Below are 17,153 nucleotides of genomic sequence, written 5' to 3'. Positions count from 1 at the left end.
ATTTCAGGTACTGCCCTGACTACTGTCAAAAGAGGCAGTACAGCCATATTTGAAGTTCTGTATCCAGTGTTGAGTGAGATGCTGTTAAGAATCATATATAAAAATAATAACCAGATGTTAAAAGGGATTGGACACCTATGTCATAAAACAAACAGAAAAAGGAACCTGGACTATTTAGGACTTACAGACTTGATCATTGTCTTTAGGCATTTGGAATATTGACTTGTGAGAGAAATTACTAGGTTTTTACCATGAGTAAAGAAGTGTGGAGTCAGTGAGTGGAAGCTACAGGGAGACAATAAAAGGAAGAGTCAGACAGCTAATGAGATTTTAGATGTATGTGCTAGATACCGCAGTGTAGAGTTCTAGCATAGGATGGCTAATTTTATTATGATCTGTAGGGTCCTTTCTAATACTGAGATTTCTAAGATTCTAGCTAATAAAGACTTAATCACTTGTATTAGTTCATTTTATACTGTTAAAAAGAACTGCCTAAGACTGGGTAGTTTATGAAGAAAATAGGTTTGATTAACTCACAGTTCTGTAGGCTTAACAGGAAACATGGCTGAAAGGCTTCGGGAAACTTACAGTCATGGTTGAAGGCGAAAGGAAAGCAAGCATATCTTAACCATGGTGGAGCGGGAGACAGAGAGTGTGAAGGAGGAGGTGCCACACACTTTTGTTTGTTTGTTTGCTTTTTGAGATGGAGTCTCCTTCTCGTTGCCCAGGCTGGAGTGCAGTGGCGTGATCTCGGCTCACTGCAACCTCTGCCTCCTGGGCTCAAGCGATTCTCCTGCCTCAGCCTCCCAAGTAGTTGGGATTACAGGCATGCACCACCACACCTGGCTAATTTTTATATTTTTAATAGAGATGGGGTTTCACCATGTTGGCCAGGCTGGTCTCGAACTCCTGGTCTCAGATGATTCACCCGCTTTGGCCTCCCAAAGTGCTGGGATTACAGGCATGAGCCACCAAGCCCGGCCAACGTGCCACACACCCTTAAACAACCAGATCTCATGAAAACTCACTATCACAAAAATAGCAAGGGGGTTTTCTGCCTCCGTGATTCAATCATCTCCTCCAACACCTGGGGATTACAATTCACAATGAGATTTGGGTGGGGACAAGAGCCAAACCGTATCATACTACCCTGGCCCCTTCCTAATCTCATGTCCTTTTTACATTTCAAAACTAGTCATGCCTTCCCAACAGTCCCCCATAACTCATTCCAGCATTAACTCAAAAGTCCAAGTCCAAAGTCTCATATGAGACAAAGTAAATCCCTTCTGCCTATGATCCTATAAAATAAAAAACAAGTTAGTTACCTCCAAGATACAATGGGGGTACAGACATTGGGTAAATGCTCACATTCCAAATGGAAGAAATTGGCCAAAACAAAGGGACTAGAGGCCCCAGGCAAGTGCAGAGCCCAGCAGGGCAGTCTTTAAATCTTAAAGCTCCAAAATAATCTCCCTTGACTCCATGTTTCACATCCAGGGCATGCTGATACAACAGGTAGGCTCCCAAGACCACAGCTGGCTTTGCTGCCGTGGCTTTGCCGGGTACTGCCCCCATGGCTGCTTTCATGGGCTAGAGTTGAGTGCCTGTGGCTTTTCCAGGTGCATGGTGCAAGCTGTTGGTAGATCTACTGTTCTGGGGTCTGGAGGATGGTGGCCCTCTTCTCATGGCTCCACTAGGCAGTATCCCAGTGGGGACTCTGTGTGGGGGCTCCAACCTTACATTTCCCTTCCACACTGCCCTAGTAGAGGTTCTTCATAAGAGTTCTGCCCCTGCAGCAGATTTCTGCCTAGATATCCAGGCATTTCTGTATGTCTTCTGAAATCTAGGTGGTTTGAGAATCAGAGGTTACCAAACCTCAGTTCTTGTCTTCTGCACACCCACAGGCCCAACGTCACATGGAAGCCACCAAGAGTTGGGGCTTGCATGCTTCAAAGCCGTGGCCCAAGCTGTACCTTGGCTCCTTTTAGCCATGGCTGGAGCTGCAGCACCTGGGATGCAGGATGTCCCAAGACTGCACAGAGCAGCAGGGCCCTGGGCCCAGCTCACAAAACCATTTTTCCCTCCTAGGCCTCTGGGCCTGTGAATTAACATTTGGCTCCTTGTTACTTATTCAGATTTCTGCAGCCAGCTGAAATTTCTCCCCAGAAAATGGCGTTTTCTTTTCTACTGCATGGTCAGGCTGCAAGTTTTACAAACTTTATGCTCTGCTCCCTTTTAAATATAAATTCTAATTTCGGACCATCTCTTTCTTCATGCATACGAGCATACACTTTTAGAAACAGCCAGAAGGCCTTTTTTTTTTTTTTTTCTTTGAGATGGAGTCTCTCTCTGTTGCCCAGGCTGGAATGCAGTGGCATGATCTCAGCTCACTGCAACCTCTGCCTCAGGTTCAACTGATTGTCTTGCCTCAGCCTCCCAAGTAGCTGGGACTACAGGTGTGTACCACCACGCCCAGATAATTTTTGTATTTGTAGTAGAGACAGGGTTTCAGCATGTAGGCCAGGCTGGTCTCGAACTCCTGAGCTCAAGTGGTCCACCCACCTCAGCCTCCCAGACTGCTGGGGTTACAGGCATGAGCCACTGTGCCCAGCCCAGGCCACCACTTGAATGCTTTGCTGCTTAGAAATTTCTTCCACCAGATACCCTAAATCATCTCTCTCAAGTTCAAGTTCCACAGATCTCTAGGGCAGGGGCAAAATGCTGCCAGTCCCTTTGCTAAAGCATGCCAAGTATGACCTTTACTCCAGTTCTGAATAAGTTCCTCACTTCCATCTGAGACCTCCTTAGCCTGGACTTCATTGTCCATGTCACTGTCAGCATTTTGGTCAAAACCAGTGAACAAGTCTTTAGGAAGTTCCAGACTTTCCCGTTATCTTCCTGTCTTTTTCTAAGCCCTCCAAATTGTTCCAACCTCTGCCTATTGCCCGGTTCCAAAGTCGCTTCCACATTTTCAGGTATCTTTTTTTTTGAGATGGAGTCTCTGTCATCCAGGCTGGTGTGCAGTGGCACAATCTCGGCTCACTGCATCCTCTGCCTCCAGGGTTCAAGCGATTCTCCTGCCTCAGCCACCAGAGCAGCTGGGATTATAGGTGTGCGCCACCACCCCCAGCTAATTTTTGTATTTTTAGTAGAGAATAGGTTTCATCATGTTGGCCAGGCTGATTTTGAACTCCTGACCTCAAGTGATCCACCCTCCTCAGCCACCCAAAGTGCTAGGATTACAGGCGTGAGCCACTGCGCCCTGCCATTTTCAGGTGTCTTTATAGCAGTACCCCATTCCTGGTACCAATTTTCTGTGTTAGTTCATTTTCACACTGCTCTAAAGAACTACCTGAGGCTGTGTAATTTATGAAGAAAAAAGGTATAATTGACTTACAATTCCACATAGCTGGGGAGGCCTCAGGAAACTTGTGGCAGAAGGTGAACGGGAAACAAGGCATATGTTAAATGGCAGCAAGAGAGAGAGAGCAAGTGGGGAAGTGCTACCCTTTGGAACAACCAGATCTTGTGAGAACTCACTATCACAAGAACAGCAAGGGGGAAATCCACCCCTATGATCCAGTCACCTCTTACCAGGTCCCTCCCCTGACATGTGGGGATTACAATTTGATTTGAGATTTGGGTGGGGACACAGAGCCAAACCATATAATCACTGTACACATCATGTTCTTTTTCAAAAGTTCTTAGGAAACAAAGGCAATTAATTTTGTTGTTGTTTTTTTTTTTTTTTTTGAGATGGAGTTTCGCCCTTGTTGCCCAGGCTGGAGTGCAATGGCGCGATCTCGGCTCACCACAACCTCTGCCTCCCAGGTTCAAGTGATTCTCCTGCCTCAGCCTCCCAATTAGCTAAGATTATAGACATGCGCCACCACACCTGGCTAATTTTGTATTTTTAGTAGAGACGGGGTTTCTTCATGTTGGTCAGGCTGGTCTTGAACTCTGGCCTCAGGTGATCTGCCTGCCTCAGCCTCCCAAAGTGTTGGGATCACAGGCGTGAGCCACCGTGCCTGGGCAGCAATGTTTTATAAGTTTTTAAATTATTGCTGTTTTTAGATGTTTTGACTTAGCAGTATTTATTGATATATGTTCAAAATTTTACTTTTGCTTTAGCAAAAGAAAGTGAAGACAAGGAAAACCTTCCCAAAAGGACATCTCCTGGTGGCTTCAAATTTACTTTCTCCCACTCTGCCAGTGCTGCTAATGGAACAAACAGTAAATCTGTAGTGGCCCAGACACCACCAGCAACTTCTAATGGATCCTCTTCCAAAACCACAAACTTGCCTACGTCAGTAACAGCCACCAAGGTAGGTGAAACAGCATTACACACAAACTTTGCTTTTCCCATCTGTGAGATTTTTTCATGTTTACTGAAACAAATTTGGATAATCAAAACAATTTCAGTGAATTATTTAGAATTTTTCTGTTATCAGAACATTGTTGATGATTGTAGAATTTTATTTTATTTTATTTTTTGAGACAGTCTCACTCTGTCGCTAGGCTGGAGTGTAGTGGAGTGATCTTGGCTCACTGCAACCTCTGCCTCCCGGATTCAAGCAATTCTCCTGCCTCAGCCTCCCAAGTAGCTGGGACTACAGGTGTGCACCACCACACCCAGCTAATTTTTGTATTTTTAGTAGAGACGGGGTTTCACCATGTTGGCCAGGATGGTCTCGATCTCTTGACCTCATGATGCGCCCACCTCGGCCTCCCAAAGAGAATTTCATTTTGTTTAGGCTTATGATAATAAATATAAACATCCTTCCTCCCTGTCCCCCATTCTATTTTGGAGCACTTAAGTTGATTCTAATATTTCACTGACTACTTAGTGTTACTGCATTTTAAATTATTTTCTTGGATAGTTGAGTAGTAGAATGTCTTCACACATACGTTCAAATCCATCTTCATAACGCCTGTGCCAGTTTATGTTACCATAAACTGTGTATGAGCGTGCCTGGCCAATTGCAGCTTTGCCAGCGCTGTAATTATTTTTAGTATTTGCCAGTTAGGTAGGGGAGACAGTATATACTATCTCATTTCCAATTGTGTATACTTTATTAGTAGTAAGGCTAAATATTAGCCTTTTGAATCTGCTTTTCTCTGCAAATTGGATTATATTATTGTTGATGAAACTTTAGTTAAGGATATTAGACTTTCTGTTGTTCTTACAACAAATGTATTTCCCTTGGTTACTTTTTTTTTATAAACAAGTTTAAATTTTATACGAAACATTTTTTTTGTTCATGTTATATGAAATCATCCTTTTTCCCCAGAAAGGAGTGGCTTAAAATAAAAAGGCATAAATATGGGACAACTATTGTATAAAGGTAGAAAGACAAGCAGAAACACCGTGGTAGTACATACCTAACTAAAGGAATGCATCTTGTTTGGAACACAAAATACAAGTCTTTGAGTTTATTTTACAAAAATTTAGAATTTTCATTCAGTAGTATAGTGAGATAGGCTCTTGACAATAGCATTTTCATGGTATTCGGTATTTGAAACATATTTTATGTTTTTCAGCTGGAAAATTTTAAAATTAGTTTTCAACTTTATGATGGGACAATTTAGAGTAATATTGTGACACTACATTAAGAATGTTTGGGCTGGGCACAGTATCCTAGCACTGTGGGAGGCCAAGGCAGGAGGATCACTTGAGCCCAGGAGTCCAAGACCAGTCTGGGCAACAAAGTGAGACCCCATCTCTACAAAAAGTATTAAAAAATTAGCTGGGTGTGGTGGCACACACCTGTGGTCCCAGCTACTCAAGAGTCTGAGGCAGGAGAATGGTTTGAGCCTGAGTGGTGGAGGCTTCAGTGAGCCGTGATCTTGCCACTGCACTCCAGCCTGAGCAAGAGAATGAGACCCTGCTCAAAAAAGAATATTTGCCATAGAGTTGTATTGTTTGAGTTCAAACCTTGGCTCTGCCTCTTTCTAACTGTATCACCTTGTATAAGTTATTTAATCTCTCTGGGCCTTAAGCTCCCTGCCTTCCTGCTTTGTTGTTGTTGTTGTTGTTGTTGTTGTTGTTGTTGTTACAGAATCTCACTCTGTCACCCAGCCTGGAGTGCAGTGGTGTGATCACAGCTCACTGCCTCCCCCACCTCCTGGGCTCAACTGATCCTCCCACCTCAGCCTCCCGAGTAGCTGGGAATGCAGGCGTATGCCACTATGCCTGGCTAATTTTTGTATTTTTGGTAGAGATGGGTTTTTGCCGTGTTGCCCAGGCTGGTCTCAGACTGCTGGGCTCAAGCAGTCCTGCTCAGCCTCCCACAGTGTTAGGATTAACAGGTGTTAGCCACCATGCCCGGCCGACTTTCTTGTTTTAAAAAGGGGTAAGATAGTACCTACTTTATAAGCTTGTTGGGAAGGTTAAATTATTTAACAAATGCAAAATGCTGAGAACACTGCTTGACACTTTCTCAATATATATTAGCTTTTCTTTTTTTTTCTTTTTTTTTTTTAAATCAAAGTAATACATGCACTTACTTTCAAAAGTCAAATATTACCAAAAGGCAAGTTTATATTAGAAAAAAATCAGTCCCTCTGTTCCCCTCCACAAAGACACCTTTGAACTCTTTTAGCTGTGTCTTCTATTTCTAATAATATGTCAATACTGCATACCTTTTCTATCCTACTTTTATATCCTACTGTTCATTTTGTTTTCCTGTTATATTTTCTGTGACATTTCCCTGAGTTTTTATTATCCTTCCAGATAATTTACTTATGAATGAGCAAAATTAAATGCAAGCACCAACACCTTTTTCACTCTTTTTGACAGTAACAGCAGATTACAGAATACATCTGTTATACATCCTTTTTAGAGATGGGGATAAAAACAATGTTCTTGGGAAACAGTTGCTCAATCACTGTAGACACAGAATTTTGAAATTAAGCAAGATAGGAGTTAACAGAAGTTAAGCACCACTTTAATTTGCTCTCAACCTTCTTAACAAACCATACCCACATTCCTAATTGGTGACAGATTCTTTATCACCAGTTGCCCTTTGGTTTAGCCAGTTTCACCAACAGTGTTAATTGCTATAGTTGAAGGCTGGCTAGACATTAGCTACTAATTAATTTAAACAAAACATTTGTTTTTATGATATAAATGTCATAAAGACGCAAAATACTTCTTTAGTTGTATAACTGTAAAACTTGCATATTTTCTAGGAGAAAAAATATAAAATCAGAATGAGAAGCCATTTGTGGATACTAAAATAAACACGTCAGAGATTCACAGTAGAGAAACCTGTTATTTTGCTTTTTTGTGTAGCAAATTCATCTTCGTGAGCTCTTCATATCAGGACATTAGAGATTTCCTGCATAGAACTTAAAAGTATGGATATATCTTAATTTATAATTAGCCCCTATCAATGCGATGGGCATTAAAGTTGTTTCCGGCTTTTTGTAGTTATAGTTATTGCTATACATATGTATTTCTGTATAGAATGTGCATTTATTATAATGTTCTAGGATTACAGGTGTGTGACACCATGCCTGGCTAATTTTTCTATTTTCAGTAGAGATGGGGTTTCACCATGTTGGCCAGGCTCATCAGGAACTCCTGACCTTAAGTGATTCACCCACCTCGGCCTCCCAAAGGGCTTTTTCATAGGTTATTGTTGTCATTTATTTTGATCCTGGCTTTCATATTGGAAACTTGGATTTACACCTAAGATATTGGTGATCTTAGGATTTCCTTTCATTAAAAAAAAGGCAGATTTTAATAAGAGTGCCAAGACAATTTGTTGGGGGAAAGAATACTCTTTCTTTCTTTCTTTCTTTTTTTTTTTTTTTTTTTTTTAAGATGGAGTCTCGCTCTGTCACCCAGGCTGGAGTACAGTGGCACAATCTTGGCTCACTGCAAGCTCCGCCTCCCAGGTTCACGCCATTCTCCTACCTCAGCCTCCCAAGTAGCTGGGACTACAGGTGCCCGCCACCACGCCTGGCTAATTTTTTGTATTTTTAGTAGAGATGGGGTTTCACCGCGTTAGCCAGGATGGTCTCGATCTCCTGACCTCGTGATCTGCCTCCCTCGGCCTCCCAAAGTGCTGGGATTACGGGCATGAGCCACCACGCCCAGCCGGAATACCCTTTTCAATAAATGTTACAACTGGATATCCACATGCAGAAGAATGAAGTTAGATCCCTATCTCACATCATATACAGAACTCCTCTCAAAATGGATGAAAAGATCCAAATGTAAAAGTTAAAAGTCTAAAACTCTTTTTTTAAAAAAAGGCATAAGTATCTATGACCTTGGATTTAGGCAGTGATTGCTTAGATATGACACAAATAGCTCAAGTGACAAAAGAAAAATAATAAATTGGACTCATTCAAAATTAGAAAATTTTGTACTCTAAAGGATACTACCATAAATTGAAAAGACAGTCCACAAAATGGGAGGAAATATTTGTAAATGATATATCTGATAAGTAACTGGTATCTAGAATATATAAAGAACTCTTACACCTCAGCATGACAACCCAGTTTTAAAATGAGCAAAGATTTTAATAGACATTTCTGCAAAGAAGATACACAAGTGGCCCATATAAGCATGTGGAAAGATGTTTAGCATCATTAGTAAGGGAAATGCAAATCAAAATCACAATATGATAGCATTTCACATCCTCTAGGATAGCTATAATAAAAAAGATGCACAAAAACAAGTGTTGGCAAGAATGTAAATTGTGACATCCATTGCTAGTGAGAATATAAAATAGCACAACAGGCCCAGTGCATAGGCTCATGCCTGTAATCCCAGAACTTTGGGAGGCCGAGGCAGGAGGATCGCTTGAGCCCAGGAGCTCGAGACTAGCCTGGGCAATATGGCAAAACCCCGTCTACAAAAATTAGCTGGACATGGTGGCACATGCCTGTGGTCCCAGCTATTCGGGAGGCTGAGGTGGGAGGATCACTTGAGTCCAGCAGGCAGAGGTTGCAGTGAGCCGAGATCACATCACTGCACTCCAGCCTGGGCAACAGAGTCTCTGAGACCATGTCTCAAAAAATAAATAAATAAAAATAAAATGGTATGGCAGCTTTGGAGTACAGTCTGGTGGTTCCCCAAAAAGTCAGAGTACCATATGACCCAGAGTTACCATGTGACCCAGCTACCTCATTTCCTGGGTATATATTTTAAGAAAACTGAAAACCTGTGTCCACTGTAAAACTTGTATATGAATGTTAATAGCAGTATTGTTCATAATAGCCAAAAAAGTAGGAATAACCCAAATGTCTCTCAGCTGATGAATGGATACACAAAATGTAGCATATTCATACAGTGGATATTATTTGGCCATAAAAAAGAATGAAGTCCTGATATGCTAAGCATAGATTAACTTTGAAAACATTGTGGTAATTGAAGTAAACCAGTCACAAAAGACCACATATTGTATGATTCCATTTATATGAACTGTTCAGAATAAGCAAATCCACGGAAACAAAGTAGCTTAGTGGTGGCCAAGAGGTGGGTGGTGTGGAGTGTGGTGGGGGAATGAGGACTGTTTATGGGGACTTTTCTGGTGGGTGAAATGATGGAAATATTCTGGAATTAGTGGTGATTACATAACTTGTGAATATACTAAAACCACTGAATTATATGCTCTAAAAGGGTGAGTTTATGGTGTGTGAAAATTATACATTTGAAAAAGTTGACTTTATGGTATGGACTTAGAGAGTAGTGCCCTGCTTTTTTCGGGAGGTGTTAGTTGTTTGTAGTTCCCCCCATACTCCTTCTGTGAAGCCATCTAATTTTTACAGACAAAGCTAGTCTCTTACACCTTGCAAGTATAAGCGTGGTTGTTAGTGTTCTGAGAGCCTACATAGCAAAGCTTATTGTGGGGTAGGCGTGTCTGCTCAGTATACAAAATTTAAATTTATTCTTACATTTTCAGCCTGGCCTTACCCATGCCCTTTACTTTGCCTAAAGTCATGAAGTATATGTTCCTTTGCTCTGTAAAGTTAATTACATTCTCTGTAGAGTTTATTCCTTATAGAGTCATTTTCTCTGTAGAATTCTCTATAGTTGGTGATGGTGGAGGAACAGAAATCTCCTGGCTGTCAGAGGTGTAGAATCAATGACCCAGTTGTCTGTTTTACTATAATTAAACTGTTTTCCCTGCTTTCCCCAATATTTTGGTGCCTTTACTGCCTAGCTTCTTTCTGGGGTTCTCTGAAGACAAATCAGTTTCTCGTTTCTGCATCCCTCTGCAAATACTTAGTTCTTGGCTTCTTCCTGTTGTATGAGTTGCCTTGCCTCTAATTTCTCTTTTCCAAAAATGCCTTGGCAACTCTAAACTGCTGTTTTCTGTTCTCCTGTTTTCTTTGCTGGTATTTACTTTTTAAATTTCTTACCTAATTACCCTGCAAAAACAACCCAAATGTCCTACCAGAAATTCAGGAATTAAAGTATATGATGAAGCCAAGCATGGTGCTTCATACTTGTAATCCCAACACTTTGGGAGTCTGAGGTGGGCAGATCACTTGAGGCCAGGAGTTCAAGGGCAGCCTGGCCAACGTGGTGAAACCCCATCTCTACTAAAAATACAAAAATTAGCCAGGCATGATGGTGCGTGCATGTAGTCCAAGCTACTTGGGTGGCTGAGGCACAGGAATCACTTGCACCCTGGAGACAGAGGTTGCAGTGAACCGAGATCGCACAACTGTACTCTAGCTCAGGTGACAGAGCAAGACTCTTCAAAAAAAAAAAAATACATATGTATATATATATATGCATACCATGGAATGCAAGGGTTTAAAACAATGAAATGGAACTTTATGTACTGACATCAAAAGCTTTTTTTATATGAACATGATTGTAAAAGAGTAAGTATAATTTCAATCTGCTATTTTAAAACGGTACATTTCTAGATACATATTAAAAGTATGGAATCAGCTTCACAAAATGCATCTCTAGATTACAGGCCTTTTTACTTCCAACATTTCATATTTTGCATTTTTATTATTTTTATTGTAAACATGTTTTAAATGTATGTTAGTTTGCAGAGATAATATAAGTAAAACTCAAATTGTATAACTGAGTTTTTCAGACAATTTATTAATCTTGGGCAAAAACAATTAAGTGTTAACCATTTGGAATACAAATGTTTGTATGTTGTGATATGTAATACTAAGCATAATTAAAACTTTGTAACTTTGCTGTCATCTTTTTGCTTATCAGATTGGTGCCTTTTTATACCAGAATTATTTCTTGTTTTTCCTCTCTTCCAATTTGTTTGGCTTAGAAGCAAAATAATAGAAAAATGATAGTAGTAATAGCAGCTAATAGCACTTATTGAACACTAACTACATACCAAGCACTGTGCTGAAGTGCTTTAGATGTTTTGTTGTCAATTTATTTATTTATTTATTTTGAGATGGAGTGTTGCTCTTGTTGCCCAGGCTGGAGTGCAGTGGCTCAATCTTGGCTCACTGCAACCTCTGCCTCCCGGGTTCAAGCAATTCTCCTGCCTCAGCCTCTGAAGCAGCTGGGATTACAGGCATGTGCCACCACTCCTGGCTAATTTTTGTATTTTTAGTAGAGATGGGGTTTCACTTGTTGGTCAGGCTGGACTTGAACTCCTGACCTCAGGTGATCCACCCACCTTGGCCTCCCAAAATGCTAGGATTACAGGCGTGAGCCACTGTGCCTGGCCATCAATTTAAATTTCAAAATAGTTCACTGAGGCCTAAATACTACTATACCAATTTTACAGACAAATTGAGGCAGAGATATTAAACCACTTGCCCAAGGTTTTGTGGGGGTTTTTTGTTTTGTTTTTGTTTTTTTGTTTTTTTTTTGAGATGGAGTCTTACTCTGTTGCCCAGGCTGGAGTGCAGTGGTGCAATCTCCACCTCCTGGGTTCAAGAGATTCTCGTCCCTCAGCCTCCCGAGTAGCTGGGACTACAGGTGCCTGCCACCACGCCGGGCTAATTTTTGTATTTTTAGTAGAGATAGGGTTTTGCCATGTTGGCCAGGCTGGTTTTGAACTCATTATCTCTCAGGTGACCCATCCGCCTCGATCTCCCAAAGTGCTGGGATTACAGGCATAAGCCTGGCCCCAAAGTTTTGTTTTTGTTTTTGTTTTGTTTTGTTTTTTACATAAAACGTGGTGTCATTAGAATTTGATATCAGACCTACAATTAGCCTATTTTTAACAATTTAGCCATATTGCTTCTTGCATATCCAGACTTAAGATGTGTGTGTGATTAAGTTGAGAAACAGATTCTCAGACAGGTGTATGTCTTTCTGATAACTGTTTCTAGCTGCCCAGAGGCCTTTTTTTGGTTGGTTAATATTATACTGATTTGGTTACATTCTGGTAAAACCCGATACCTCAGTACTTTAGGTATGACGTATGAGTTACTTCAGTTGTATTTGTTTATCTCCTAGAGGTCTGAAGGGTTTGAACTAAATACAGTGTTTACAGTAGCCCTCTTAACCTATAGGACATAAGTTTTCATGGGATTGGCTCAAAATGAATGAAACCCTGTGGATGTGTAATTTTCTGGAGTGTACCCAGAGTTTCTCTAGGATTTTCAGAGGTCTGTTACTCGTCAAAGGCCAAGACCACGAATTACCTCATCCTTCTTGTTCTTTTGGTCAGCGAGCTATTCCTAAATGTTTTACTTATTATTTTATAGGAATCATTTCATGTGTTTATCTCCAGCCATTTAAGCTGTACTTCAAAAGCACAATGAAAACAATGATGTGTACTTAGTGATGAAATATACACAAGATGAACAAAGACTACAAGGGGCTTTCTTGTGGTAACGAAATTAGAGAAATGCACCAGTTCATCTCCAATGTCCTTTCCAGCTTCCAAATGTTATTAATTGTTATCCCTACTGTTTGGAAAAGCAGTCATTTTCCCACCGTAAAATTTTGCGGAATTGAGTTTTGAAGTATCATTAATAATCCAAGAACCAGATAGAAAAGTTAAGGGTTACTGCAAGTGCTACCAATTAGTACTCAAACGTTCATAATTTCAAGCAGTTCCTTTATCAAATTCAAATGTTAATTTCTGATATGATTTAGAAAAACAATTTCTGATATTTTTACAAGTGATTGTATTTGTACTAAAAGCTCTTTTTTGTTATATATGTTTAAAGAAAAAATTTTTAAATTCTTCAATAGGGAAGTTTGGTTGGCTTAGTGGATTATCCAGATGATGAAGAGGAAGATGATGAAGAAGAAACGTCCCCCAGGAAAAGACCTCGTCTTGGCTCATAAAATATTTATTAGGGGACCCTCAACATGTGGTCTTACAATGCTGCAACTGTTCAGTGAGCTGAAAATCTGAATCAGAAAGTTTTCTCAATTGAACTTATAAAATATACAAGGAGTAGCAAAAGACAGTATATCAGCTAAGAGAGTTTAGTTCTAATAAAAATCAGGCTTCCCAGGAACTTGATTGCTTGCTAGTAATTAAGGGGTTTGCCTTTTAGGCTGTCAAAACAAACGTTAGTAACCAGAACCTAGGAGACAGCTTCTCAGCAAGGAACAGTAACAGGTTTGGGGACGGTTTAGGGGAGGGGAAAGGTTGATAAAATAATGCAGGGTTGCTCCTCGGGGTGTCGATCTAGAAACAATTTTACAGAACTTCATTTGTAAACTCAATAACATTACTTGTATAATGGTGCTGGCCATGTTGTTTTAATCAGTTGCCTCTTTTTAAAAGAAATTTTTATGGAAAACACGTTCAACTGTCATTTAAAAAATGAAGTTAAGCTGTTGGGACCATTTCTTTAAGATTTAACAAAAGTTCAGCCTTTTAGGTAGTTGAAGGGAAGTACACCCTGTATTCAGCACATGTTGAGTTTTCTACACCAGGAATTTTCTATATGTATATTGATGAAAACAAGCTCAATTCAAACTGGACAGTTTTAAGATAACGTTGAAATCAGCACTTTTAGAGACAACGAAGGCCAAGAATCAGTACAGTAGTATTCCAAAGTGATTTTCTCTAGAAATTTGAAAGTGGATCGAACAGAATGTTTTCAACCACCTACCAGTACAATCTTTTGTGGAAGATACTTTGAAATCACTTTCTACTTTGTTAGTAAAGTTCTCTCTCTTTCCAGAGCTGCAAGTTTTAAAGTGTTACTTATACAGACCAACAAAGAATAGTGCTGAATTAAGTGGCATTTAGTATCTAGAAGCCATTTTGATGCAAGAAGCTACTCAAGTGTCAAAGTCAGCATGCAGCACATGTAGCTTTCCTGTAAACAAGGGTGTGATATGAAAGCTGCTTTTTTAAGAAGAGTAAAAGCACATTCCATGTACGTAAGTGAATTTTAAAAATAAATTGAGGCAAACAGTTAAGTTTTATTTTTAGAGCAACAAGTTAACTGTAAATATTTTAATGTTAGTTTGCTCATCTATGATCTGAGATCATGCCGAAGTGAGAAAAATGTCCCCAAAATACAATTTAATTCATTGGAAAAAAAATTTTTAACAGTAATTCCAGCCACAATCTTTAGATCACCCTTGTAATGTGTTACGGGTCCATTTTTCCTGGAATAGTTTAATCTGAAGCAGTTTCCCCTGTTTTGGAGATTTTGTAGTTAATTTTAATTTTGGCTATTGTTTGGAAAAGATGAGCTGTCTGTGTAGATATGAAGTATAGTTTTTCCATAAAACAGATGTTTATTTTGTATTAAAAATACCACTGTACTTGTTTTACACCATTTGTATACATGTGGTGATATTAATGCGAAACTGTAAAATTCAGGAATTAAAATGTGACCCTGTAATTCCATAATTGATGTTTGTGTTTGGTTTGTTGTAAATATAAATTAACTCCATTTTGAGATATGTCAATTTTACAGTATCTTTTAAAAGCCAATAAAATTATCCATAAATATTTATTATAAACTGCTAGGTCATACCCCAATTTTAATGAAATAATTCTAAACAAATGCGGGTCAACGGCACTTTATCACTAACTACTTACAGAAGGTAAGCCTTGGGGAAATCATAGCATCACACTATGGAGCTTTTCTCACCTCTTCAATTAAAGGTGTACATATAATAAGAAAGAAAGACCTTCCACCTCATAAAGGCAGGTGACTCGGGATATTTTAAACTAAGATCAGTAAAGTTCCCATCCACTTTCTTTGAATCAGCATTTATCGAGACCCATCTCTCAGCTTTTAGTAAATTTATTCTTGTAATAAGCCCACGTGTAAAACACTTTCCTAGTTACTTTTTGTTTGTTTGTTTGTTTGAGTCTCACTCTGTTGGCCAGGCTGGAGTGTAGTTGCACGATTTTGGCTTATTGCAGCCTCCACCACCTGGGTTCGAGCAATTCTCTGCCTCAGCCTCCTGAGTAGCTGGGATTACAGGTGCCCATCACCATGCCAGGCTAATTTTTGTATTTTCAGTAGAGATGGGGTTTCACCGTCTTGGCCAGGCTGGTCTTAAACTCCTGACCTCACAATCCACTCACCTCAGCCTCCCTATCTCTGTATCTTATGAAGACTTCCTTTTTCTTTCTGAAGAGCTGCCATAAGTCTTAAACATTTAAATCATCAGAACCTTTTCTTGTAGCAGAAATGTGAATGTTTTCTTGAAGTACAGGTTACAGTTTTCATGGTACAAGTGCTTACCTACAACGATAAGAGAACAAGGCTTAAAATATCCCTTAAAAGAACAATCGTGAGAATTCCACGTTAGCGGCTGTCTTTAATTGACTACGCTCAGACAGATCTGGGTTTTTATATCTTTATCTTCATTCAGTGAAGCAAGCCAAGAGCCTACATTTGTATGCCTTAGGTCCTCTTAAAATGGTATCTGTAAACATGTGTCCAATGTGAAAACTATTTTTAATAAAAAGTTACATGAAACAGATTTCTGTGTTTTAATCACTAGCATTTCCTCTTATCCATCTAGTGATGAAAATATAGCAAATGTAAATACTGGTTTTCCTGCAGGGGAAAGTTTAGAATTGTGTAACTGAAATGAGTAAATCTTGTTACACTAATTTTGGTATCCTTTTTTAAAAGTTTATAATGGTAGACTTAAGGAAATAAAATGTGATTATAAGTTAAATCTCAGGAGTATCCTGTACTTAGGAAAGGGTGGACGTGGGATATTACAAGACTGGAAGTTGTTTGTTTGTTTGTTTGTTTTTTGGAGATGGAGTCTTGCTCTGTTGTTGCCCAGGCTGGAGTGCAGTGGCGTGATCTCGCTCACTGCAACTTCTACCTCCCAGGTTCAAGCGATTCTCCTGCTGCAGCCTTCCAAGTAGCTGGGATTACAGGTACCCGCCACTACACCTGGCTAATTTTTGTATTTTTAGTAGAGACGGAGTTTCACCATGTTGGCCAGGCTGGTCTCCTGACCTCAAGTGATCCTCCTGCGTCGGCCTCCCAAAGTGCTGGGATTACAGGCATGAGCCACCACACCCGGCCTGCAAGTTTCTGAAAGAAAGGTCTCCTATTATTGTGGTTTATCTTTAAACAGACTACAGAAAACTATCTTAGGGTCACTTCTCTTAAACACCAACACCCAGTGGTGGCATCTCCTTCAACAGGCTCAATCGATTATTCCCTTTGCCTGTGTTTTAGTAATAGTTTGTCTAGAAAGAGTAATTATTTTTTACATCCCGCACATCTATTTTCCAAGTCCTATTTGCTCCTGCCTTGTATAAGAAGTGTAAATGATAAATGTAAAATCTACCTTACCACTGCCCAAGGTATCTATACCCTTGATTGGACTGTCTCATACATGGTACACCCACAACTACTTTACCTCGTGCACTAGTTGCCATACAGCAATAAAAATGAAAATTTTGATCATTTAACTTCCCTGCTTTAATTTTTTTGTTTTTTGTTTTTTTTTGAGACAGGGTCTCACTGTGTCATCCAGGCTGGAGTGGAGTGCTGTGATCATAGCTCACTGCAGCCGTGACCTCCAGGGCTCTGGTGATCCTACCAACTCAGCCTCCCAGGTAACTGGGACTACAGGTGTATGCCACCATGCCTAGCTAATTTTTTGTATTTTTAATGGAGATGGGGTTTTGCCATGTTGCCCAGGCTGGTCTCAAACTCCTGGGCTCAAGCAATCTGTCCACCTCGGCCTCCCAAAGTGCTGGGATTACAGTGTCAGCCACCGTGCCTGGCCCCTG

At 40.0% G+C, this 17,153-nt stretch overlaps 1 protein-coding gene across 12 annotated transcripts in view; it reads left to right on the top strand.

Annotated features, from left to right (window-relative positions):
- PPP4R3B (protein phosphatase 4 regulatory subunit 3B) overlaps window positions 1-17,032 on the top strand; it is a 73,485-nt gene extending 56,453 nt beyond the window's left edge. For 7 of the 12 annotated variants that reach the window (XM_030828586.1, XM_030828580.1, XM_030828587.1 and 4 more), the window contains 2 exons: window positions 4,132-4,325; window positions 16,875-17,032. In XM_030828586.1, the coding sequence (XP_030684446.1) occupies window positions 4,132-4,325; window positions 16,875-17,012 (332 nt within the window). In that variant the 3' untranslated portion in view covers window positions 17,013-17,032. Of the gene's footprint in view, window positions 1-4,131; window positions 4,326-13,159; window positions 15,871-16,874 lie in introns of those variants that run through there. The other 5 variants (XM_030828583.1, XM_030828581.1, XM_003262398.4 and 2 more) reach the window with 3 other exon arrangements.
- The last annotated feature ends 121 nt before the right edge of the window (window positions 17,033-17,153 follow it).

The sequence above is a fragment of the Nomascus leucogenys genome, chromosome 14 (genome assembly GCF_006542625.1).
Source record: "Nomascus leucogenys isolate Asia chromosome 14, Asia_NLE_v1, whole genome shotgun sequence".
Lineage (NCBI taxonomy): Eukaryota > Metazoa > Chordata > Mammalia > Primates > Hylobatidae > Nomascus > Nomascus leucogenys.
Note: the sequence above shows the minus strand (reverse complement) of the source record. Positions and strands in the feature narration are given on the sequence as shown.